Genomic DNA, 26,143 nt, shown 5'->3' on the forward strand with positions numbered 1-26,143 from the left:
TAGGGAAAGGAAGAGGAATTATGCATCATTCAACATTACTAGTTACATTTTTCCATCCTTGTGCAGCGTTTGGATGGACAAAAACCCTTTCAAGCTGCCAAAAAACGCAGTTTGGCTACTAATAGAGCTAAATAAATTACAGAGCTTACATTACATCTTTACAAACGACAGAACAAATTGTTGATGTACAAAGACTGAATCTCCATTCACACAAAGCTTTTCGCACTTTGTAGCAACATCTGAAAAAGCATAAAGCTTCACACCTCTGTGATGATGTGACTCTGAAATGATCATGAACGTTCAAGTACAACAGTCTTTAAAACAGTTTTATAATGGATAAAATATTTAAGGCTGCAACTAATTTTTATTAGATTTTCATTATCAATTAAACTGCTGATTATTTTTTAGACTGCTCGGTTAATTGTTTGGTCTATAAAATCTCAAAAAATGGTGAAAAATACCTGTCACAGTTCTCTAAGGCCCAAGGTGATGACTTCAGATAGCATCTGTTGTCCAACAAACAATCTAAAACCCCAAAATATTCAGTGTGCTATCACATGAGACAAAGAAAAGCAGCAAATCCTCCCAACTGGGAAGCTGGAACCGATTAATGTTCGGCATTTTTACTATGAAGGATGACCAAAATAGTTGCCTATTAATTTTCTGTCAATCGACTCATCGATTAATTGATTCAGCTGAAAATGTTAAAGCCATGAATTGTGAAACACTTCTTACCACTCTTACATCAGGCGCTTTGGAGATCCTTGGAAGAGCTATGTGCTTGAAACTTTGCAGCAATAAATAATCCCAGATTTCCAGTCTCTACTTTAAATGACTGTTTTTGATCCAGCATCCATTTCTAGGTAAGTGTACGTGAGTGTATACATGAAGAAATTAACAAAATTATGTTCAGTTGCTCACTTAAAACAATCATCATGTGTGGATTAATTTAATGAAAGACAAGCCTACCTATGGCTTGAGACCCAGTGAGCAGGCTTTAGGTTTCTGCTTGCAACACACTAAAATAATCATCACCTTCAACTGCCAGAAACTGTGCAACACTTGCAAAACAGTCTGAGGTAGCACCCCCACCACCCCTCCCCCCATCCATCTCCTCCACCCTGAGAGTCCTAACGTGCAACCCCAGAAAGGGACACGTCCGGTTGCTGCTGCTTCTATTTCAGGGCCTGCTGAGATTGACAAAAATCAGCCCTGCGGTGGCCAGCAGCATCGCCACAGTCATCTCCATTATTTTACCTTCTCTCCACTTGCTATAATTGTCCTTCTGTTTCTCCTGCATGCGCTGCTTCCTGGCTCTCATGTCCTTCTCTCTCTGCAGCTGCTCCCCATAGTGAGCCTGATAAAAGGCGTCAAAATCAAACATGGGCTTCCCCCCAGCTTGGGAAAATCTTCTGGCCCTCTGTTGATGTTGATGCTGCTGCTGCTGCTGCTGCGTGGGTCCTGTGGACTTGCTTGGGGCCTCTTTGGAGGACGGCCTCCCCGCACTTTGGATGTCTGACTGACTCAGGATGCCCCGGTCGTACTTCCTCCTCAGGCTGATGTTGCCCAGCACTGTGTAGGCTTCGCTGATCTCAGAGAAGCGCTGCGTGGCCTCTTTGCTCCCCGGGTTCTTATCAGGGTGGTAGATGAAGGACTGCTTGTAGTAGGCTGTCTTGATCTGGGACTGTGTGGCGCTGGGGGTCACTTTGAGAATGTCATAATAGGCTGTCCTACTTCTGTACAGCAGAAGAGCATCTCTTGTGCTGCTGTCACCCCTCCAGCTGTAGCCTCTCGTTGTTGTTGATGAGTGCGGAGTATCAGGATGTAGTTTGAGACGCCTCAATCCACAGCTGGGCCGCTCTGATCCCTGCTCTGCCAGGATGAAGATCACCGTGCAGAAAGCTTGGAGCTGCTGAGGGGACCTGAAGGTGTCAGGGTGGATGGAGACAGCTCCTCTGGTCCAGGGTGTCATCCTGACAGGCAGGAGAGACTGCAGTCTTGTTGATGAGAGGTACAGGGCTGTTTTATAGTCTTGCAAGCTCTCTCTGGTTTGAACAAATCCAATAAAACGGGATGAATCCGGGTCCAAAGAGGCGGAAGTCCCATTTACCTGTCTACCTTTTCTCACCCTGGAAAGTTTCTCTGATTTGCGTCGTGTTGCTCTGCTTTTTGACTCTGGATGAACTTGACGTTGATCCAGAGCTGTTTCCGCTTTTATCCGACTGTCATTGACGGTGCAAGTTACCAGCAGAGATCCGGGACTTTCTCCGGTGCAGACCGGTCGACTCTGGCTGTTTCTGAGAGCGGACAGCCGGTAAACTCCGCTCCCCAGCCTCTGACCGACCTCTGCCATTTTACCGAGAGCGGACCCGGTGACCAGGCAGGCCGGAAAACAGCTGCGGCATCCGGCTGCGTCACACAGCGGAGAACCAACCAGAGTCTATGTTTACAGGAAGTACTTATCACACCCGACCAATCATTTAGCAGAAAAGGCGTCAATAAACAGTTACGTAATCTCCTGTGAAATACCATAGTGAATGTTTTTTTTTTTTTTTTTTTTTTTTTTTTTTTTTAATGAAAGAACTAATATTACTTGAATATAGATCTACAGCCCTTTATTTTTTAAAACTCATTTTCCCTCCTCCTGTGTATTATTTTGTTTTTGAATGTAAGAAGCTTCTTGCACAATCTTTTTGCCAAATGTTTATTCTTATAAAACATTAAGACCTTCATAGTTTTACAAAGTTATAAGGATGATAATATATATATATATATATATATATATATATATATATATATATATATATATATATATATATATATATATATATATATATTCTCTATAAATGTAATTATTTTATGGCATATTTTCACATTCAGCAATGTAAATTTGCTAATAAAAACTTTACCTAGCTTTTGAAGATAATGGAAACCTAATATCTAAACCACTGATATGTATAATATCACATCCTTTATTTGTTTATTTAATTGATATATTCCTCCTTTGTCTTGAGTCTTGAATTCATATGTAGGCCTATGTAGTACAGTCAATCTAACTCAAAAAGGGCCCAACCCAGGAGAAATTGCAATGGTAATGTTTCATAATTTTTATTGGTCCTAATACCCTCCTACATCATATATTAAAAATATACCTTCGCAGATTCAGTGAAACATACTTTTTTTCAAGGTCAAAAGTAACATAAAGTTTTTGGGGTCAATCTTTCCAATGAAACACTTTTTCAGAGGATATTCTAATGTCTTAAACCTGTATTTGGGATACTACTAGCCCAACACCCATTTTTTGCCAAATTTTCCACTCAAAGTGTGTGCTACATTGTCCCTATGGGTTGCTCCCTCCCCCGCTTCCCCAGTCCTCAGCATTGGCACATGATGCAGGTTACAATGTGTGTGTGAGAATCTGACAAGAGTCTGTTGTTGGGGGCTTATCTCCCATAAGTAGTTCAAACAATGGATATGTCAGACATGTCTGTACTCCTACCACTCAGTACTATATTACACATTTATAATCATCACCAGGCTTCATTTTCACTGCTTAGGTCATTCTTTATGTTAGCTAGCGGTTAGCTAACGTTTGCTAGCTAGCCACGGTAACATCAACCAGTGTTGTGTGCAGCTGTTTGAATTTGAACAGTTGAAAAGAATTTCAGGAGTCAAATATAAACAAAAAATAATGAGTATTAATCAAATGCTGAAATTACTATTGAAATGTGTATTTTTGAAATCTTTTTATAAATGTGTTGGCTAACGTTAGCAAATCTTGCCCTTTGGCCTACATACATGTGAAAACGGAATAGTTTTATCACATCTGATGAACAATTAAGTTTTCTGAGTCTGACTCTATCTGAATCACAATCTCACGTTTAATGTGCTAATGTTAACCTCTAATATTACAACATCAGAAATGGCAAAAAATGATGTACCCACAGAGATTACAACTCCTGACCATTTAACAAGCGATGTGTGGAAAATCCATCAACAAATGAAAAAATGTTAAAAAGGGTTAAAAAAGCTTGAGCCTGGGTGATCAATGCTACAGCTTGCATGCTAAATTTGAGCATTAAAATTTTAAAAATTAATTGGCAATGCAATGTAGTATTCCTTAGATGGCAGGGTGAGAGTGTTTGTGAGCAGAGTCACAGCTAGGACTGTAGCTATCGAATACTTTAGTTATCGATTATTCTACCAAAAATTCCATCGATTAATCAAGTAATTGGATAAAACGTAATTTTGCTTAATTAAAGAGTAATAGTAAATATACAAGAGAAAATAAGACAGGTCTCTTAAAATGAACAACTAATTGGTTTCCTTTTTTAGAAAAATCAACATTTTTATGTTTTAAATGCATAGTATGCAATGCATACAACAATATTTTCTACCAAAAATAAACATTTAATCATAAACAATTTTTTCTCTGTCTGTACTTGTACTTTGAACAATGACAATAAAGTTGACTGAGATGAATTAAGTGCATCTAAGTGCCATACATTCTGGGTTTTAAAGAAGCATTTTCTGTGATACAAAAACAAATAAAAATAAATTACTTTCAAATTACTTTTTCAAAAAAGTATCAAAACTAAGGCATATGTGACATATAGGGTATTTATGTGTATCTGCCCACTCAATTGTGACATTATTTTACGCATATGATATTGATTTTGTATCTTTACAGATACCATACAGATACCCCACGTTCAATTTAAGGCATATAACTGATTTGAGTAAAGGCACGAGAGCAAATCTGGGTATATAAACGGTTGGTGTGCGCTGCGTTCTTCAGTTGGCAGTTACACCCAGAGTAAAGCTACTGAAGACCAGCAAAATCACCGTTTGTTTTCATTTAGTCTTTCAGGTGGGTAGATGGCAACTGACTCTGGACCGTATCCGCCTCCAAACCGGCAGATCCGTGTTACAGTCTCACCGGTTTTACGTCCCCATGCCAGATACGGACCGCATACAGGCTGACGAGTGAGCGTGTCAGTTAGACTCGCAATCAGTCAAAGTAGTTACGGGCCAGAACCGTGGAAACGAGCGCGCGATTTCTTTCCTTTTTCCTTTTGTTCAGTCGTATCAGACCGGAGCAAGGAGAAGCAGGACACAGTTGGCGGCCTTTCTTCCAGCCTTGGAAAATTATTTATAACGGTAAGGCGAACAATGTTGTGGCAAAACAGTATTTAAAGTGGTTTAGTGCTTCTTAACATAATTTCAGAAGATTCTAACTTCCCATATAAGCTTGCTAATAATATTATATCGGCAACGGCTAGCTTTTTAGCTGGGCTAGCTTACTTAACTAGCTAAGTTAGTTAGAATTAATAATGAATAAACAACTCTGTGTTTGTTATTAGTGATGTTACAACAAATGTTGCCCACAGTTTGCCTTTCATCCGCATCTTACTATCTGTTAACGTTACGTTAGCTGCTCATAGGAATGTAGCCAGTAGCATATAGGCTAACGGCTAACGTTAAGGCTAACTGCTAACGTTAGTTTGAAACAGCACCACTTGACAGAACAACCTGTCTCTATTTCAGGTTCAGGTTCCCCCAGAGTGCCGCGGATTAGTAGGGTAAGTTTTTTTTCCTGCTTTGATTGCCCCATCATTACAGTAATTTTCAAATCCAGGCTATAAGTTAGTTAAAGTTTTGTAGTCTTATTGGATAAGTAACGTAAAGAAGTTAAAACTTTAATCTAAAGTTAACTGTAATTCATTGTCTGATCGCTGTGTAATAAGTTGTGTAATGCGCTGCAATACGTATTACCACTGAAAAGCAATTTAAGGCATAACTGATTTGAGTAAAGGCACGAGAGCAAATCTGGGTATATAAACGGTTGGTGTGCGCTGCGTTCTTCAGTTGGCAGTTACACCCAGAGTAAAGCTACTGAAGACCAGCAAAATCACCGTTTGTTTTAACTTTAAATTAAAGTTAACTGTAATTCATTGTCTGATCGCTGTGTTATAAGTTGTGTAATGCGCTGCAATATGTATGACCACTGAAAAGCATATTGTATTTGGTTGTTCATTTAGTTGTTGTGACTAGCTAAGAGAGAGGTTCACTCACCTCTGTACTTGTAACGTTAGTCGGTTTGTTCGTGGTGTTGTGTTGAATTGCTCTGGCGCAGACTGAACAAAAGTTGAACTTCATGGCCACTGGTTTCACAGCAGTGTGACGATTCTGATGTGAACACGGTGTAAATGCATCATGTTACTCATATACTTACAGTACATGACATTTTAAGCTTAAGTATAGTTGATCGGTGTGCAATACTGAGCATTTTGAAATTTGAATGGAGTTTGTACTGTATACAGGTGCTGAGTTATAAATACAATGGGACTGAATGGGCTTCCATGGACATTAATACATTATATAATTCACAAACTATGCATGCCATCTTTATGAGCTCAAGTAGAGTTAAATAGTGTGCAATAATGAGTATTTTGAAATTTAAAAGGAGTTGGTAACAAATAACAAATGTCATATTTAGGCTAAGCTCTTTATTACCAAGTGTTTTCTGTCACGTCTGTCAGGGGTTAGTGAAATTTTACAGATTAAGTTATGTAAAACTGTGATGAGGTTCATGATATTAGTACATTGAGATGGCTGGTAGAGGTAGCTTGTTCTTTTTAATTTGCCCCCCCTTTTGTCTTGTTTCTGCTGGCTTTGCACATACAGCCATTTGGGGTTGGTTTCACAAACAAAGAGTTTGACTATGGCTTAGAGCAAACTAATAGTCACACTTCAGATAGACCTCTAAATTCATCTGTAGCACAAAGCTGTCTAGTTCTTAATTATTTTAAGATGGACTAATTTGCTATTGAATCTGGGTAAATTTAGACTTTTTTGAAACTAAATAACATGACTGATTATTGAGCAACCCTGTCAAACCGCTCAGCTCTGTTCACTCCAGTAGAAAATATTTGTCTTCTGTAAGAATTTAAAGTTACAAGGACAATTGACTGTGAAAGTTCAGTGAAGATTGCAACAATACAAAAAACTTACAGTAGCATAAAGTCTCAAGGCAGTGTAAATCCATAGCAGAGGTGAGCTGCTGTGGCTTCTTAATGTGGCAGGGCTCAGAATCTCTTCCAACTCACCAGACTCAGGATAGTTTTCAAATGAAAATGACTGATGTCCACACTGCTGTATATTTCCAACAGGTTACTGCACTCTCTAAAAACTCTTTCCCTCCTCATTGGTCACTTCACAAAAATGTTAACAAACCAAAATTTATGACACATATTTTCCTCTTTTTTGTCATGTGGTGCCACTGGTCAGAAGTTGTCACTGATTGTTACCATGGAAACACTGGTCTGTTACCATGGAGACATGGGTCTTAGTTCCGAGTTAGCCTTGGGATAGGGTGTAGGGGTGTGCCCAAATACATTATTCGGCAAAGCACAAATAGTGTTTTCTTTGTTTGTTTGTTTGTTTTTGTTTTTTTTAATGAATATTTGTTTCATACAAATATTTTAAAACATGTCAAATATAAGCAGTTTATTTTTATTTGTTTATTTTTGGAAAACTGTCTCGCTTACCATTAAACCACATGAGACCAATGTGAAACTAGAGGTCTATAAGTTACATATTGGTTGTATATTGTAGAGCATGTGAGCCTTTTGGACAGCTTGTCCAATTGGGCTCTACAGTTCAGTGTTTCTTTAGTAGCGCTCACAGCCCTCCTTAGTTTGTTAAGGGTGTACCACCCAGAACTGCCCAAAGATGCTAGGACTATCCTCAAAACACAAGTGAATTATAAAATCCAAGAAAAATGTGGTGGATTGTATCATTATAGCGGTATCTTGACAGCGCTTCGTAACACCTTAACTCAGCTGATTGACAATGTCGCTGATGGCTTTACATTTAGGCTGCAGGTTAATATTGATGGGTTACCATGGACCTGTTGTTGTTGGCCTTTTTTGTGGTGGACAAAAACCAAATCCAGCTGATGAATTTTTGCGAGACTTCACACATGAGTTACAACAGCTAGAGGAAGGATTTCATTTCAGAGGGAAAAAAGTGTTCATTGAACTGGATTCTGTTGTGTGTGATACACCTGCTAGGGCATTTTTTAAAAAACACAAAGGCTCACAATGCATACCATGGATGTGATAAATGTTCCCAGCCAGGTGTTTACATTAACCGACGAATGACGTTCCCCATAAATGATTACATGTTACGGACAGACTCATCATTTTCAGAGAGAGCTGATGAGGACCATCACCATGAAGGACCTCATGGATTTTCTGATTTAGATATTGGTATGGTTATTCGGTTTCCCCTAGATTACATGCACCTTGCATGTTTAGGTGTAATGTGTCGATTGTTAAACATTTAGCTGAGGGGCCCTTTTAAGTTTCATTTCTCCTCTAACCTTGTAGACAGGATTTCAGAAAGTCTAACTCAGATGCGTAGGTATATACCAGTAGAGTTTGCAAGGAAACCAAGATCCCTCAGAGAGTTAGATCGTTGGAAAGCTACAGAGTTAAGACAAATTTTCTTGTATGCAGGCCCTGTTGTTCTGGCACAATATGTAGACAGTAATTTATATGACAACTTCATGTTGTTATCTACAGGTATTTGCATCCTTGTCAGTCCACAGCTTTGCTCTGTGTATAGTAATTATGCAAAGACATTGCTGACCACATTTGTATGTCATTTAGGGGAGCTGTACGGCAAAGATGCTTTAGTGTGTAATGTGCATTCTTTGGTCCACCTATCTGCAGATGCACAATTACATGGTTGTTTGGACTCTTTCTTGGCTTTTCCATATGAAAATTACCTCCATATACTGTAGAGGTTTGTAAGAAAGCCAGAATTCTCCCTTGCTCAGATAATAAGATTATCAGAGGTTCAAAAGATTTGCAGCATTGAGTTGTCTTGTAAGAGTTTAAGAGGGCAACATTATGTTGGACCTGTTCCTGATGGTCTTCAAGCTGAAGCACAGGACAGAGAGGTACATACAGAAAAATGGGCAATGAAAGTTTCCACAGGTGATAATGTTTTTGCTATAGGCAGAGAAATCGGTGTTGTATATAACATCACTCGATCTGTGGAGGGAATGTATGCAGTATTTAAAGTTTTCACAAAAAGGGAAAAGTTCTTTGACTATCCCATGAGCTCTGATTTTCTCCAAACATTTATTGTCTCTCAACCAACAGGGCCATTTAAGGTGGCTAAAGCATCAGAGATCTCTCATAAGTGTGTGCTCCTACCTTTTATAAGGATAGGTTTGTTGTCATGGCCTTCTTACATAGCCTATAGGGCATAGTTGTGGTGGTGGGCATAGGAAATGAGGGTGGGGACTTGTGTAGGGGGGGACAAAAAGACTGAAGACTGACTTAACGCTGCTGAGACCAACAGAAATGAAGAAGAGCAGCTTTACTCCACAAAGGGTTCTGGATACTTCTGGTTTTTAATGAAGTAAGTATCCTTAATGAATATCCAAAAAACCACCAAAACACTTGGTTTTTAAACAATGGATGTCACTGATAAATCAACAATCGATTAATTGACATTGATAACTTGATTGATCAAACATAGAGTAGGTAACCAACAAGTAGGAGATAAGGATTGGTTGGTGAGACAGCCAGAAAATGTGCTGTGTTTTTTGTTGTAGTAACTGGTTGCATCACACCTTTCTGTTTGTTGAGACGGAGTTACAGGTGTGTGATATGTGTGAAGTCGAGCAGACCGTAGGCCGAGAGGATTCATTGCATCATAAGAAAGTCACTATTTTCATTGTGCTGTTAGCAACCACAGTGTCATCTCATGCTGCACACATGGCACGAGTAGTTTTCCACACAATAGCAGGGCATAGTGAGTTGTTTATTTTGATGTGTTGGAAGTGTGTTAGTTCTCACAAACTACAGTAAAGGCATGTTGCCTGCAACTCTTCATCTAACAGTTTACTGTGGCTGTTTCTGCTGGTCCCCCTACTTTCTTTTCAAAAATTAAACAAGACCTGCTGACAAAAGTGTTGAAAATGACTGTTGTCTTATTTTGTAAATCCATTTTTTGTGATCAATAGTAATCAGCGTTTAACTCGGTGACAAATGCATTGCATTTACTGTGACTGCTTCACAATAAAAGCCAACCTGCGGTTCCTCTGTTGAACGCTTTTAATGTGAAGCTTCAGCATTAGCAAATGTTAAGTTTGCGTCAGCAATAAAGTAACACTACTCTGATACTGTTGTCTGAGAGCTATCAGTAAACAGGGAGGCTTCTATAATGAGATAAAATTACAAACTGTATTTCTTGAGCACATGAATGCATTATTTCCTGTGAATCTCAGTGAAAGGCAGTCTACTATATAGAGAGATAATTACTGATTGTAAACACACCGAATTGCTATTGCAGAAAAATTACGACCATGGAGAGTATTAAAACAGGGGTTTCAAATAATGATAATCTGAACATTTTCTTTTTCAGATGTACACAGTTGTGGAGTTTATTGAGGCCAAGGAGCCAGGACCAGACTGGAAACAGTACAATGTTCGAGTCCTCTCAAGAGCTGGTAAGGATATGTTTAGAGACATAATTTAGCCAAATTATGCACTGAAATTTACTGATTCCATAACTATTGGACCTATTAAGTTAAGGCCCCCCTTCAGTGTATTTGGGCATTTTTAAGATATTTCTGTTTTCTGAGAGTTTGCAGAGGTAGACTAATAATTCATCTTATCTCAATTCTGATCAGGTGATTACCTAAAGGCAAGAGAAAGGCTGAGGGCCTCACTGACCTGTAATACTTCAGAATTACAAACAGATGATGAAGAGGAAGTAATTAAGAAGAGAAAAATTAAGCCAAGGTTTGGTATTTGCAGACATATGACACATACAAGATTAGAAGAACATTTACTGTAGGCAGATACATTCAATCAGATGTCTCACATAGCAGGTATCAAAAGACTAAATTCTTTGTCTTGCTGTTGCAGGCAGCAATATGCACTAAAAATGAAATGGTAAAGTAAGCGTTAAGCATTAAAAATATTTTGTACCGCAGTACTTTATAAGTCGCAAAGGGATTCCTAGTGCAGACTCATAGTCTTGACTAATTGAGTATTTGGAGTGTCCGGTTGATTTTTAGTAAAACATTTTTCATCTTTTAAAGCTGCGTGCAGGTGCAATTTTTGATTGTCTCAGCTAGTTTTTGTGTTGCACATGCTGCATCATTAACTAGGCCTTTGGGTGTTTTGCTTTGTTTGTTAGACACATATTTGGTGATACAGACTCTGACAGTGAGCCAGAGGAGGGGAACAAGAGGAGACGCACTCCCACTCCAGCGCCACCTATTCCTCCCCCTACTCCTAACATGCCATTGAAAGAAACTTGCCAGACCTCTGCTAGACCTCTGTCAGACCCAAGGCACACTGAATCGCTTCATTTCACTGGTATCTTCCTTTACTATAGTAGTATCATTCTGCAAACCTCTGGTCATGAAAGTATCCACCGATCAACATGAAAATGTTCAGTATTGTCAACTTACTTCTGCTCAGCTCCATTACCACCTGTTCTTACATCTACTTTGAGTCCCAGGCTAAAAATTGTGTTTTTGTAGTACTTTTTATCATTTATCTGCCTTGTCTCTTTTTAGCTTCAAATATGGATATGTTGCACATTTTCTTCTTTTAAGATAACCATGGCTGTTTTAAAATAAAGGACCGTTTGATGTGATTAACTGCAGTCAAGATTTTAAAGGACTATGTACTAGGGCTGTAGTCTCCTAGTCAACTGGTCGATTAGTTGGTCGATATGCTCTTGTCCAACTAAATTCTCATTGGTCTAATAATCGCCATGTTACTTTCATAAGGAGAGAAGTGCTACATCAATAGTTTTCAAATCCATTATTTCCTGCAAGAGGGACAGACTAACAAATTACCTGTGAAAAACCTGTGTATTCAAAACACCCCTGTTGTTTTCACAGCTTTGCACTCGCCCAACCTAATGGATACTGTTAGGTCTAAGGCTGTATTCAGACCAAATCAGGCGGTGCGGTGTTCAGCAGCAGGGTTGAGTGGAGGTCTGGGGGGATTGTGGATGTGTTTATTTGTGCTTTAGAACGTAACTGCTGTGAAACAATCAGAAAATAATGTTTTATTGATCGGATTCACCAGCTTTCTCGCTACCAGCGCTCCCTCTCTTCATTGACTCTCTAGCTCGCTCGACCACAGCTCCTTGCTCTCTCGCTGGTGCTCTCAGCTCACAAAGACATTACTAGGATGAGGGGAGGATATTTCTCTTTGTTTGATAATGTTAAAAGTAAAGTACACTGTGTTGTCAGCTTCCCAAATCACTTTAAAAAAGACGAGAGAAAAAGAGAGAGAGAGTAGCTGCCCCCCCCCCCCTGCAAATAATCGATTAGTTGAAGATTATGTGCGATTTCAGTCTTTGGTTGACTCCAGCCCTTCTATGTACATGTAGAATTTAGGTTTGCCTGAAAAACCTAGAATGCATTTATAATTTTGAAGGTGCCAAACATGGCAGCTCAAAACAGATCAGTAATGTAACTGATAACTGAAACCCTTTGGTTACACTGACAGCAACTATGGGCTTATAACAGCATCATAACTAACAAATGACACAGGTTTAAGGTGATGAAGTGCAAGAACAAACATTTACTAAGTAACTTTTACTCTAGGTCTGGCAGAACTCTGACATTTTTTATGCTGGTATGATAGCAAATTATTTTATATATTCTTTTATATAAGTGTTTAACAATAAATATAAACATAATAATGATGATGATATTATCAAATTATTTCTCAGCTGCTCCACCACTTGTCCCCATCCCTCCACCTCACATGCCTTCAAGTCCTCCACACCAGTTCTCTGCTAGACCTCTGCCAGATGTGAGGCCATCTGAATGTGGTTATTATACAGGTACTACAATAAATTCTTTTATAAAACTGCTTAGCAAAGTACTTTATTGTTAGCAAAAGTGATGTATTCAATTTACCTCTCCTCAGCTCCAATACCACCTACATCTTGCATGACTTCCTATGCGCCAGATCCCTGCCACTCCTCGCTCAGAAGACCCTTCTTTCATCCCCACTTTTAGACTGGGGAAGACTGGCCCTGGACTTGTTCCTTGCTCTGGTAAAATCCTTTTAAAACAGTCTGTGTTCATATAAATGGTTCAAATAAGCTATTATGGAAATGTTTTTTTGTACTTAGATAACATGGTCTTTGGAACTACTTTACCCCATGTGAATTTGACTAGGGGAAAAACGTATTTCATATAACAGCTGAAAGTAACAACACTTTTAATAGAATTGTTTCTCACATTCTGACATTGTTGGAACATATCAAGGAGCAGCAAATGCAGCTTGCTGCTGCTGTTAATAATCTTGCTGCAAGAATGGGGACGGAAACTCCCGTGCCTGAGATGCCTCAAAATGTCAGTGTCTCACTGGCCACCATGTCTGAGGTGGAGGAGTTGGAGGAATGGCTTAAAGATCCAAGACACGCACATGCTAAGCAAAATATGGTATGGTTATTGAAATGTCATTGTCTTTTTTTTTTTTTTTTTTTTTTTACATGATCACTTTTAAAGCTACATCCATCAATGCTGTTCAGTCTACTGTGTGCTGATATAATGTCAATTCTCTGTATGGCCCCCTGCCCGGCTTTACCTGCTTACCCTTGAAGGGATAAGAGCCAATCCCATCTGACACAGGTCGCCAGTCAGTCACAATTGTATCCAGTTTTTGTCTTTTGATCTGAAATATTTTTCTGTCTTGTCAGATTTCTGCTCTTGGTGCTGTAGGTGGAGAGAACACCAAAAGAGTCACGTGGAATATCCTGTCAAGGATTTTCTCAGACACAGTGGCCAAAAAAATAAACTGGAAAGGGGTCAATGGGAAAAAGTGCTTCAAAGAAATGGGCACAAGAAGTCTGTTGATCAGTAAGTATTGTAGAATACAGTATGGCCATTGCTCATAGACACGGACAGAACACAGTTTTTTTACTTCACAACAGTGCTGATGTAAGGGATGCAAGTCGAGGAGAATGAATTTGTCACTGAAGTGCTGTTGAGTGGGAATTTTTTTACCTTGTTGCCAGTGTTGGTGTCATTCATCTGAATTAGGTATTTTATCAAAGCTTTATGACCTTATAAGTAAAATACCTCATGGTTTCAGTAAATGTCCTACCTATAACTGGGAGTAGTCGGCAGGGTGCTTTGGAAATTGCTCTAGCTGCTAACACTAGCCTTAACTAGCCTGAGGTAGACTGCTTCTGACAGAAACTACAGTACTGCTTGTACTATCACTCTGTCAGTATTGACCAAACAAAATTCTAAATAATTAGGTTTTTGACTTCTTATTTGATGTTGCTAAAAGCATGCCCGGTACTACAACAAAAACACAGAAATCACAGTTCAATTTCCTGCTGTTACACTGCATGTCTCCTACTTGTCTGTTAATTGTATTATGATCTATTAAATTTTTAATAAAAATTACCGTATTTCCTCAAATAATGGCTGGGGGCATGGTCGACAGAAACAAATAAAGGTTGGCCCCAAATACAGGCCAGGGATAATAACAAGGATGGATAAACTCTTGGTGCCTATCATATGGGTCATTCTACAAAACACTTTGCAATTTTTAATTTTTTTATCAAGAGCAAACTTTTTTTTAAAATCCACAAAATAAAGACATGTTAATCCTCCAAGAAAAAATATTTTTCCACCTCAGGCATAAAATCCTTATTAATATGATCCTTTTTATTCAAACATGGGAGCCATTCTTGTACCACCCTGTCACTGACAATATGTACACCAGTTGAGTAATAACACATGAAATAAATTTTAAAAATCTAATGTCAAGTAAAATGTCCTTTTTTTTGGGAATCATCAATAGAAAGTATGAAATTTAATCTTTTTTTTTTCATTTTTAGATTCTTAATCTTAAAATTGAATTCGACATGTCAATGGCCTCATTGTTTTTACCAAAAATAGTCATTCACTTCAAAATTTTAAATAAAAGTTACAATCATTTGATTAGTCCACAAAACAATAATGTTATTCAACATTCATTTATGAAGCATTTCACACCTTCGTCATTTGTTAACAAAATGACCCTCTGACAGGGTGGTTCACTGTGATGGAGTGGTACAGACAAACTGTCTCTCTATATGATCTGTTGGTTTTAGCCTTCATCTGATATTAGAAACTTTTGTTAATTCTGGAGACAGATCTGTCATGAAATGTAACGTTATTCTTGAAACACAAATACTTTATAACACATTTGGTCAAGAATAAGAAAATACTCTTTAATGTTAGGTAAGAGAGGTTGCATATAATTGGGATATAATTAAGACTTATTCTATATGTTTTGAAACTACAGCATTAGATAATTGGACATAATTTGGTGAGTGAGTGAGATTAGTGAGTGAGTGAGATTAGTGAGAGTGATTCAGAGATAGTGAGTGAGCAAGTGAGTGATTGATTTGAAATATCATTTTCTTTGCATTAATAGTGTAGAAAATTTAATAAAAAACAGTTTTCCCTATCTATTTTGCATGACGGGGTGGTAGGGTTGAGCTTTACAGACCATGTCCCTGGCTGCTCCAAAGGCTTAAATTATGTCACTTCCTCTTTGTGATGTCACTTATAGCAACAGTATAGTATTTATAGCCAAAACTGGTGAGTGTGACGGGGTGGTAAGTCAAACTGAGGAACACACACAAATCAAAAATTTGTAATTTGTAAAATTTTTTACAAACAATAATGTTTTTATTTTGAATAAATATATTTTATGTAGTGACACACATATACTTCTGAAAATAATAAAGGTTTGATAAAAATCTAACATTTATTTGGTGATATTTTAGATGTAAATGTCATGTTGGTCAATTCAGACATGTGAAAATGGCCCTGTACTAATAAAAACTTATTAAGAAATAGTATGTTACTCTTTAAGAATAGCATTTTCTCATATATCTTGTTAACAAGAACAATTGAATTACTAGCTTTAAGCTTTAGAAACACACTTTGGCACATGTTTTGTGCCTTATGCACCTCATCAAACATTGCAGACGCAAATGGCACTCGTTTGGTAGAATGACTCATATAATGTGCATGCCAACTAAGCATAATGTACATACATTTCTATCACTTTAATTTAATAAATTTAACAATATAACCATGCTATTTTCAACACCTTCTTGTTCTGGATTACTCATCTGAAGTGTTATATAACCATGCAAGTCACTGAATTTTCCACAACACATTCCTGCAAATATTTCAATATAAAAGCCATAAACGTTAAGAAATGAAGGGATGCTGTCCACAGAAATGCTAGAGTACTTTTAATTTGAGATGGATACAGGAAGTCTTGAGTTTATATGTAACAACATAATGTAGTAACAAAACTTGAAAACAGGCAAACGGGAGCGGATCAGAAGAAAAGGAGGATTCGTACTAAAATACAAAGAGGGGGAATTAGAAATAAAGGCCTATCACTAATATAAGGCTGGGTAGCCTCTGCAGTTGAGGTGCTATTTGAGGAAATTCTGTAATTAATTGTTGACATCCCTAGCTGTTGCACAATCTGTTTATCACTTAATTGACCCATTGGACATACTTTTTTCCACCCCTCTAAAGCAGCTTTCAAAACAGTGGGTTATTAGCATGGCGAAGTGGAAAATGGAGAATTTCGGTCGCTGACAGCTTATCTGTCTTACAATGTGATGGACATTCTCTCTCAACAGGGGCTGTAAGGAAGAACGAAGCTGCTAGCAGTGCTCCAGACAGTGAGATCGACTCATACACTATCAGATGGTTTAACTTGGTGTCTGACCGGGGAGGCGGCCGCAACGACCGTGCCAAGGTTAAAGAGGCATTAACCACGGTAAATTTCAGATAAAGTATTGTGCTAGTCTTTTGCAGCAGCACTTATGTTTTGTGTTTTTAACTTTACAATTGGTTGTTTATAGGCATCACAACATTCCACCGAGCAGCAGTGGCTGACTTGATAAAGGTACTGTATATTTTACATATATTTTGCATTCATGATTACTGTGGCAGCCGCACTAAACACCGATACCGAGTGTTAGTGGTTTTCTTTTTAGCACCGTTAACATACAAACATTTTAAGTAATGACAGTACACATAGCCTTTTGTTTTTCCTACAGCACACACTTTATTTTTTGACAGTTTGCTAATTTGTATGCACACATTTTGGTTAACATTCTGTCATTTCTTGCTTACTTTAAATTATGTTCTAACTTTTTGTTTTTCATGGATCCAGCAAAAGAAGTGGTACGAGGAAGTGGAAATGACAGCAAGCAGTGGGAGAGGTCATATGAGTGGGGATATGTTTGGGATTCAGTTAAACTTAATTGTTTTAAGTTTTATTGTTTTTTTGTTTGTTTTTTTGTGGGGGTGGGGTATTTGTTTGGCATTACAGTCTGACACAGCAGATGCAAATTTTAATTACAGTAGCAGCACTAAAGATGTCCCACCCTGCTGGGAGTGTGTGCTGATAAATTGTAGGGGGCACTCAGTTTACACTCAACATGCACAGGTAAACCCAACTGATGTCATGTCACGCTTCATTCAGTTTTTTCTGGAGTTAATCCACCATGAGTAGAGTACACTTCATTACAGATTTTGACTAATGAGTGTACAGTGAACGACCAACAAAACCGCATCTCCTGTCGTAACTTATGATTTCTGTTTTTTTTTTTAACAACCAGTTATGATGACGCAACTATAGTTCTAGAAATTTATATCCAGAGATACTTTTTTTTAGTTTGAATTTAGTTATGGAAAAGATAAAGGTTAGCCCAGAACTAATTCCGATACAGCAAATACTTGAACAAAATGGCTAGAAAGTGATCTGATCTGGAGCTGGCCGAGTACCGGCCCAGATAAGAAAGGACGCCGGCCCGGGTCTATTTTACACATCAGAACTTATGGAAGCTCTGGGCCGGATCCAGTACAGAACTGAACCAGATCTGGCCCACCTTCGGACAAATGACTACAAAATAATCTCATCCGTTCTGGAGCTGGCCCAGTGCCGGCCAAGAAGTGAAAAAACGGTTACGCACCATTATTGGCCCGTTGTGCCAAAGGACACCGGCCCCGGTCCATTTTACAGATCTGGCCCACAACTTATGGAGGCTCTGGGCCGGATCTGGGCCATATCATTTTTGCTATCTAGTCTACCCTTTATAGTTCATTTGTTTATATAGTTTGTATTGTGTTTCGTTATATTGTTTGAGTGAACTGTAACGTTAGGTAACTGCATACGAGTGGATGCAACCGTCACTAATGCTCATCAGGGATTAGAGCTGTTATTACTCTAATTTTGCAAATCTAACCTGTGACAACACGTTAGCTAAGGTTGTAGGGACTATAGTTGTTGGTAGCTGTTGTCGATTTTGTGTAAATATGTTAAAATTGTAATTTTATGAGTTATTGTTTGTCGGATGATTGAGCTAAGCTAACTAACGCTAACGTCAGCTGTCACTTGTTGCCATAGCAACGGTAAACATTCACGTGGGCTAATCGGACGTGGAAGTGCAGACTCAAGGCCTAAACGCACTGGAAGCGATAATGACACGCGTCAGTTGAGGCGCGTCAATTCATGCTCCTATGGCACACAGCAAGCGTCAGATTTGAAATACCAACACCACAGAACCAACACAAATTTGTCATTTTGTCCATGTATTAACCGCTAGTTGGATGTAATGAATAAATGAAAAGGAGAAATGCAGAGGAGGAAAATGAAACTGAAACTAAGAGCGTCTGTTTCTACAGTAAATCATCTGTTGACTGTTTGATGGTTATTTATTTGTGCGTTAAAACGTGACTGCTGTGAAATAATCCGAATATAACGTTTTCCTTCTCTCATTCAGAGGTTTTGTTCTCACTACCGCTCGCTCTCCTTGCTCGACCACCGCCGCGCTGTCTCTCTCTCGCTTGCTCGCCCGTGCTCAGCCGGCTTGCGCTATTTCTCTCTTTTTCGGCTGCAGAGAAAACAGTTTTGGTCGCTGGGTCCTCATTTGACCCTCCAAAAATCGAAACAAGGTCGGAGTAGAAGCGTCAAGGCAGTTTGACGCGCGTCAGACGCTTCCAGTGCGTTTAGGCCTTCAAGTTTCATTGTAAATATAGTTGAGATGCATTGTATTTAGCACAGGATGTGGGATTTAGTAGTTAGTGAAGTTTTAGAAAAGAGCTTAATTTGTAATATAATTTAATTTATTGTAATCTTTGGGTTCATATATTGTTTTCTTTAAAATATACTAGTCATAAGAATTGTAGATCAATGAATGAGTTTTAATACCTTTTTGTGATTTTTACATAATACTGTGATTGTTGCCCTATATTGTACATTGTTCGAAGCCAGATCAGTACCTAGAGTAAAGCTACTGAAGACCAGCAAAATCCCCGTTTGTTTTCATTTATTCTTTCAGAATAAAACCATCCTTCTTTTTACAAAATATGTTCATCCTGAGTCCAGTATGATTCGTGGGTGCAACACATTAAAATTAATAATAATAATAATAATACAAAGACACTGCCTTCAAGTTGTGCAACTTAACTTTTATAAATAAAAGTTTCAACATTTACAGCCCAGGCATAACATAAGCCTTTACGGACGCAAGGACAGGAACTTGGAACAAGAGTCCATGCATGCATAGTTTTACACATTTTTGTTCTGAGTGCTTTAAGCCAATATATTCATGAGAATAGGCTATACCTCCTTAAATTCTCTCTCGTCGTGTGTGTGCAAGTCTTTAAAGGAGTATGTGATATCAATGAAGAACTAAGGTTTGCCCTGCGCTTTGAAGCAATGTTTCCCGCTGCTGAAAACGCTCTGATGGTGTGGATGTGGCCAGATTACACAGCAAAGTCTTTGCCAGCTTTCCCAGTGTTGGATAGCGTGCTGCATTCATTTTCCACCATGATAGTGGATTCTCCATCTTGGACAGGGTTCTCTGAAATACATCAAGATCTATGGAATAGTTGTGACAACGAAAGAATGGATGCTCCATTTTCACTTGGAGTGGGCTGCCTCACTTGCTTTTTAGCAGCAAGTGCCATGGTTTGTACTGTGCTTTGGACCTTGAATACTTGGTCAGCAGGCAAGAACTTCAGTTTTTGAAACCTGGGATCCAGAGCAGCAGCAATTAGGGCGATGTTTGGAGATTCAGGTGTAAACTCCGTCAGTCCTTGCCATCTTGCTGTGATCTGTTCTGTCACATGAGCATGGAATGACCTTAGTGCTGCAGTCTCAAGATCTGGACTCTATGTTGTTCTAAAGCTTGTGCACTAGCTGTGGAAGTGCAGAGAATGTAACATATTGCTGTCCGCTCAGAAACACTGTAGCTGCTTCAAAGGGCTCAAGGACCTGGCTCAGCTCCTCAATCAGGTTCCACTGTTCAGGCTTGAGATCAAGATAGTGTTTCCCTCTCTGAGTCACTGCTGGGTCAGAGAGTGCGGCAGTCACTAGCCATCTTTGTTCTAACAGCCTGGACAACATCTGATAGGTGCTGTTCCAGTGTGTACATACACCTTGCACCAGCATGTTTGTCTCGGCGCCCATTTGCTTCTGCTTCTTCAACTTTGATAGCCACTTATACAACCTTGGCATCAAGCTGTTAGGTTGAGAGGCATCCATGAGGCCACATTAGTGACACCAGCTGTTACTTACAAGGGCAACAAATACCAGAATTCTATGGTTGTAGCTATGGAGGACAGAGACATTGGATACACCTTTGGAAAAATTTCACTGATTTTGACAAACTCATCCAGTGTTTATTTTGTCATTGAAAAATATATGTCCCTTGTGTAGTACAAAATTCCTGCATTTATAATATTGGACACTGAACAATGCTGTCATCAGCATTCATGCAGCTTTCAACTATTTTCACGTAAGACAAAAGTAACGAGTAACAAGCCCGTTTAAATTTCAGTAATTGTAACTGCATTATTTAACTTGAAAAAGTAATTAGTTACATTACTAGTTACCACCAAAAGTAGTGGAATTACAGTAACATGTTACTTTGTAACACGTTATTCCCAACACTGCATATAAACATAACCTTAGAAAGACTCAAGTATGTTCTCTATGTATGTAATAAATTTCTTCCATCTTTTTTATTAATTGCTGCACTCAGGTCACGGCAACTCCAGCAGACGTAGTTGGCAGCCTCTCTTTGCCCAGCACCCCAAGGCTGATCACACTTGGTAAGGCTATCAAAATAGTTGATTAACTGATATTATGACTGAGATTATGATCAGCTGGAGGGTCTGCTTTAGCTTCTAAGGTCTCCTCATTCTACTTCCTATGTGCTACGCCCTTTGTATGGGCTTTGTATGGGTTTTGCTATTGGTTAACCCCATCAAGGCTCTCCCTAGGCACCCTGAGACAGTTTTTTGCACTCATCGCCCAATCAGGAGATTGCAGCCTTCATGCATGTCTATCAGCAGGGATAGGGGGTGAACTGAACCCATCTTTCCAACCCAAGTTCATCACCTCCACCTTCAGGTCCAGGGTCTAAGGTGCACTCCACCAGGAGCATTGCCTCATCGGCAATTAAAAAATTAATCAGAATATGCAGGCTGATAATCTTATCCCTTGAATTAATGAAACTAGAGACCAGGACTCACTCCTTTGTTGTACACAGAGGGATCACAGAGACAGGAGGAGAGAAAACAGAAGTTTAACATGCTGATACTCAGCAGAGTTAAGACTTTAAGAGTTAAGATACTTTCAGACAATCATATAGCAATGTCTGTGTTCTTTATTTTGAATTGGCAGCAGATAAACAGAGAGGGTTGTAGCTTAAAATAGAGGAAAGTTTTAGCAATATGACAAGTTTTGCTAACTTATATCATAAATGTTTATTTTATTAAAAACTATAAACACCTCTTAGTATTATCTCCACCTTTAATAATACTGTCACTGACAAATCACGATCACCTTTAAGCTCTCTCACCTCATTGTCACCCATCATTGTTATGACCATAGACCATAATAACACTAAAAAGCTGCTGTGCCGGTGTCTGTTACAGGGGATTCTGTTCTCCAAACAAAAGCATGGATGCTGACTATTGAGGGTGGCGTCATCATCGAGCTGGTGATTGGCATTGGCTAATGGATTAGCATTACTGTCCTGTTTGGCTTCTACCATGTATTCAATGTGTTGTACCAGGAGGAGGCAGTCAGCACGCTGGAGTTCATTCAGAGGTTTGTACATCATAAATTAATTGAAAAGCAGGATAACTCCAGTTGTCATGTTAGTGTCAATATAATATTTAAACCACTGTTGGGTTTTTTATGTTGAAGTCTGTTACTACAAACGGTACATACTTTATATTCATAATTTATATTTTGGCTGACATTTTATTGATTTCATACCTTCCAGGTAGCCTTCTGTTTTAATTTGTTTAAGTTTGGTCTGAGAATCAATTCACAGTGCTTTGAAACTTATTAGAGGTAGATTCCATCCCAGTGAGCATTTAATTGCCTATATATTTATTCACAGTTACATTATTTGTTAGCATCAGAATTTAAGGAATTACATTATGAGTGTTTATGTGGTGGAAAGCAGCAACTGTTTACAAAAGATGTAGTTAAAAGACTCGTGCATTTAAGGACATTTAATTTTTTTTTAATGTGAATAACAAGTTCATGTGATACTTTTCACCTTACACATCTTGTTAGAGACTCTAAAGGCAGTTTGTTAATGAAAAAGAACAGTATTTATTTAGATTACTTATATTTAGAGGAAAAGCAGCACAGTCAGTACTGTTTAGAGCACTGTATTTCTCTTCCTTCTAGCTGGGGGATGTTAAACTTTACCATAAATTCTCAAATAGTGACCAGGGCCTTTATTTACCTCAACTGCAAAAGGGCCCAGGCCATTATTTCTAATTCCGTCTGTTTGATACGTATATTTGGTCATATTTTAGTATGAAGCTTACTTGTTTTCCGATCTGCTCTCCTTTGCTCTATTAAATTTTTGTTACTGCATTATGCTGTTAATACAAACTCAACACTTTGTGTATTTGTTTCAAATTAAAAGCCCTCTAGCGTTTCTGTGAAAAGAATCCCTTCATTTCCTAACAATTCTTTTATTGTGAAATATTTGCAGGAATGTGTTGTTGAAAATTCAGTGACTTGCATTGTTCTTCAAATGTAACTATTGCTGCCAGGGGCGTCGCAGCCGTGGGTGTTACGGGTGTTGTGACACCCGCACTTTCACAGAAACCTAATTCCACTCCCCACACTTTTTCCTGTGGTAGCCATTGATGAAACGAAACTGAGTTTCCCATACATAAAAAACCTATTGGTCAAGTTAGATTAATTGAACAGCCATCCAGCCAATCACAGCCATTTGACCAACCCACCAGGCCAGGGAAGAGTAAACAGTTGAAGTATTGTATAGTTACGTTTGTATATTCAGTAACGGTGCTTCTGTTACTCGCTGCTGGTTGTGGTAACAGATTAGAGGTATGAAACAGCTATTTAACTAGTTAGTAATGTAGAATTTTCTTTTGTAACTTTGTCTTGTTATGTGATGTATCAGCTCAGCTAACATCATTGAACATAAATGAAATAGGCTATCCTTAATGTAAGCCAGGTGGCAAATGTGGTTTGTAAAGTCACTTCTATTGTCGTTTTTAAATAGTCATAAACAAAGATGAGCATTCATATTTAAGATGTGTAACATCTGTCTGTCTTATGGCAATGTGTTGCCTGCCTTATGGTAAAGTCTTAACAACCAAATTAATGTTTATTAGCATGCTAATTGCTAATCGTGAGTTAAACTAATCGCTAATTAGCCACCATGCTGGGCGGACTTTGGCAAGAATATGTAGCTACAAGTTACCTCTGTGTCCAGAATGTAAACTCACATAGTTCATGCTATTTTGAGCTAAATGTCAAAGGAATATGTTGCATTAGACGTCATAGTTTTTCTCCTTATGTTAGGGAGTAATGTGTGTTTTGCATTTAATTTAAGTTACAGTGAGTTATAGTTTGTATTGCGTATTAAAGCTAGACCACAGTAAAATTACTATTAATTACTGAGCTTAAAAAGGGTTCAGATGGTTGTAGGTGTTGCAATTAGCCTGTGAGAGCTAGTTGCTCACTCTCTGCACTCACTAGCCTCAAATCACCTGCTTGTGTGATATTCTGTTAGCTTTGAGGTAGACTTCAGATGAAGAGGGACCGCTTGTTTCCTGTGGCTGTTGGAGAGGAACTGACACCTGCTGATACAAAACCTCCTGGAAAACTTTTGGTATTTAATTTCCCAATTAAAGACAATTAAAGATCCCCTTTGGATTCCTACTAAAAGACACTTTAAAAAAAATTGAAGACAGTTAAGGCTGTACTAGTCCATGGACTCAGAAATGACTTGACATCTTTACTGATTCTGATTTGTTACCAGGGTTTGTTATGCATCTATAACTATCCATTTCATTTTAATGGAAGTGTAAGTTTCCTTTAATTTTATGTCTATAAGGTATGTAAGGAAGTAGGATAAAGATACTCTGTGACTATCTTAAGCATAATAAGGATAGCTATGCACCAGTACAGCAATTCATACAAATAACTGGATATAAGTAGTAAACTGCTATGAGACCCTAAATAAATTCTGATGAGTTGTTACACTCATATGGTCTCAGTAATTATTTTATGGTAAGCTGAAGCAGTGGTTACAACCACAGTAGTAGAAGAAATTGTTTAAATGCATGGCATTCATTTTGATTTGGCATGTTGAGACTGGAACAGGGCTCGAAGGCGGGGGGTTGCTGTGCTCATGTCCCTCCTCTAGATCCCTCACACTTTTAAAATCGCTGCTCCGCCCCTGATTGCCGACTTGGGTCACTTTTGCGTTACTACAAAATACAGTTTGGCTGTGACATTAATACACATACACCCACAGTGACTGAATAAGGACAATAAAACTTCAAATGAGTAATCCAGAACAACAAAGTGTTGGAAATAGCATTATTAAATTGTTGAATGTATTACATTTAAGCGATGGAAATGTGCATTATGCTTACTTAGCATGCATATTATACGACTGGCACCAGGAGTTTATCCACCCTTGTTTTTTCCAACGGCCTGTGTTTGTTCATGGCAACCACGCCATTATTTGATTACGGTAAATGTTTTTCTGTTTTTGATATCCATTTGATTGATCAAATATAGTACATTTATTAACCAACAATGTAGTAGATGAGGGGTGAGAGGTGTATCGGTGGGGGAAAAAAAAGCTAGCTCATTGGGAAGCATTGTTGCCTCAAAGCCCATCCTGGGTATGCATTTGCTGGCCAGCCAGTGCCTTTCTGTTCTGAGTTTCCTCGCATTGCTATGCTTTCCTCCCACAGTCCAACGACATTTACTTCAGGTTAATTAGTGAGTCAAAGAATATTTTTTAAAATATATTTATTTATTTTATATGTACTGTATAGACTGGTAGCCCTTCTAGGTGTACCCTGCCTCTCGCCCAGTGTAAGCAGGTATAGATACAGATGGATGGATGGGTTAGGTTAAATGTGGAAAATTTAAATGCTTACATTTTGTTCAAATGAGGGGTGCAGCATTAGATAACCCAAAATACATTTTGTTGTAATGGATGGAGCTTCAATGATTTGAATGTGATTGATTATCAACTAATTATGTACGTTCCCTGTAGGCTTATTCAGATGTGCACGTATAGTACATGATGCTTTTATTAACATTAAAGTGCATACAGCACCAAGTTATAACAGTTGGGGAAACATTGCTTTGAGTAATAATGTTTTTTTTTTTTGTGCTTGTACGCTCATTCAGAGAATCAACCCTGATGACTCTAAATGCAAATCAACATCACTGGTGAACCAGAACTCTGGAAAGAGGGTCCAAAGAAAAAAACGGCACCCTGAGTCCCCACGTGGCGTCTCTCATCAGAGAGCTTGTCCACTGTGATTGGCAAAATTACTGAACTGCAACACAACAACAACATAAAGTGATTTTGATTGTATTTTATTTTTGTAATGTTTTGCTGTTCACCATGTATAAATTTACATTTTAGCAGTTGTTCCATCACTTTGGTCCAGACAGAAATATCTTGACACTTATTAGATGGATTGCCATGAAGTTTGATACAGATACCCATGGTCCCC

At 38.5% G+C, this 26,143-nt stretch overlaps 2 protein-coding genes across 10 annotated transcripts; one reads left to right on the forward strand and one right to left on the reverse strand.

The window, feature by feature from the left end:
- Window positions 1-383: 383 nt before the first annotated feature.
- dnajc30b (DnaJ (Hsp40) homolog, subfamily C, member 30b) lies at window positions 384-2,526 on the reverse strand. The gene has a single exon (XM_042414127.1). It carries the CDS (start codon window positions 2,351-2,353, stop codon window positions 1,181-1,183), a length of 1,173 nt encoding a protein of 390 aa, XP_042270061.1. The 5' UTR covers window positions 2,354-2,526; the 3' UTR covers window positions 384-1,180.
- A 2,032-nt stretch (window positions 2,527-4,558) lies between these two features.
- On the forward strand, window positions 4,559-26,040 carry LOC121898525. 9 transcript variants are annotated; one of them, XR_006096494.1, is made up of 15 exons: window positions 4,559-5,160; window positions 5,548-5,582; window positions 10,444-10,528; window positions 10,712-10,823; window positions 11,224-11,405; window positions 12,781-12,894; window positions 12,981-13,110; window positions 13,325-13,501; window positions 13,759-13,918; window positions 16,726-16,865; window positions 16,951-16,994; window positions 17,265-17,313; window positions 21,142-21,211; window positions 22,040-22,214; window positions 25,812-26,040. XR_006096494.1 is itself a non-coding variant. In XM_042413686.1 (11 exons), exons 6-11 carry the CDS (start codon window positions 12,878-12,880, stop codon window positions 16,987-16,989), a joined length of 663 nt encoding a protein of 220 aa, XP_042269620.1. In that variant the 5' UTR covers window positions 4,562-5,160; window positions 5,548-5,582; window positions 10,444-10,528; window positions 10,712-10,823; window positions 11,224-11,405; window positions 12,781-12,877; the 3' UTR covers window positions 16,990-18,722. The 9 variants fall into 9 exon arrangements, 1 of the variants encoding a protein (XP_042269620.1); XR_006096492.1 differs by lacking the exon at window positions 17,265-17,313 and adding an exon at window positions 24,172-24,270; XR_006096490.1 differs by having other exon boundaries at window positions 16,951-17,313.
- Window positions 26,041-26,143: the final 103 nt, after the last annotated feature.

The sequence above is a fragment of the Thunnus maccoyii genome, chromosome 6 (assembly GCF_910596095.1).
Source record: "Thunnus maccoyii chromosome 6, fThuMac1.1, whole genome shotgun sequence".
Lineage (NCBI taxonomy): Eukaryota > Metazoa > Chordata > Actinopteri > Scombriformes > Scombridae > Thunnus > Thunnus maccoyii.

Coding starts and splice junctions, on each gene's coding strand:
- LOC121898525 (XM_042413686.1), top strand. Junction 13,919..16,725: donor CACAAGAAGTCTGTTGATCA/GTAAGTATTGTA, acceptor CTCTCTCAACAG/GGGCTGTAAGGAAGAACGAA. Junction 16,866..16,950: donor TTAAAGAGGCATTAACCACG/GTAAATTTCAGA, acceptor GGTTGTTTATAG/GCATCACAACATTCCACCGA.
- dnajc30b (XM_042414127.1), bottom strand. CDS start 2,353: ATGGCAGAGGTCGGTCAGAGGCTGGGGAGCGGAGTTTACCGGCTGTCC.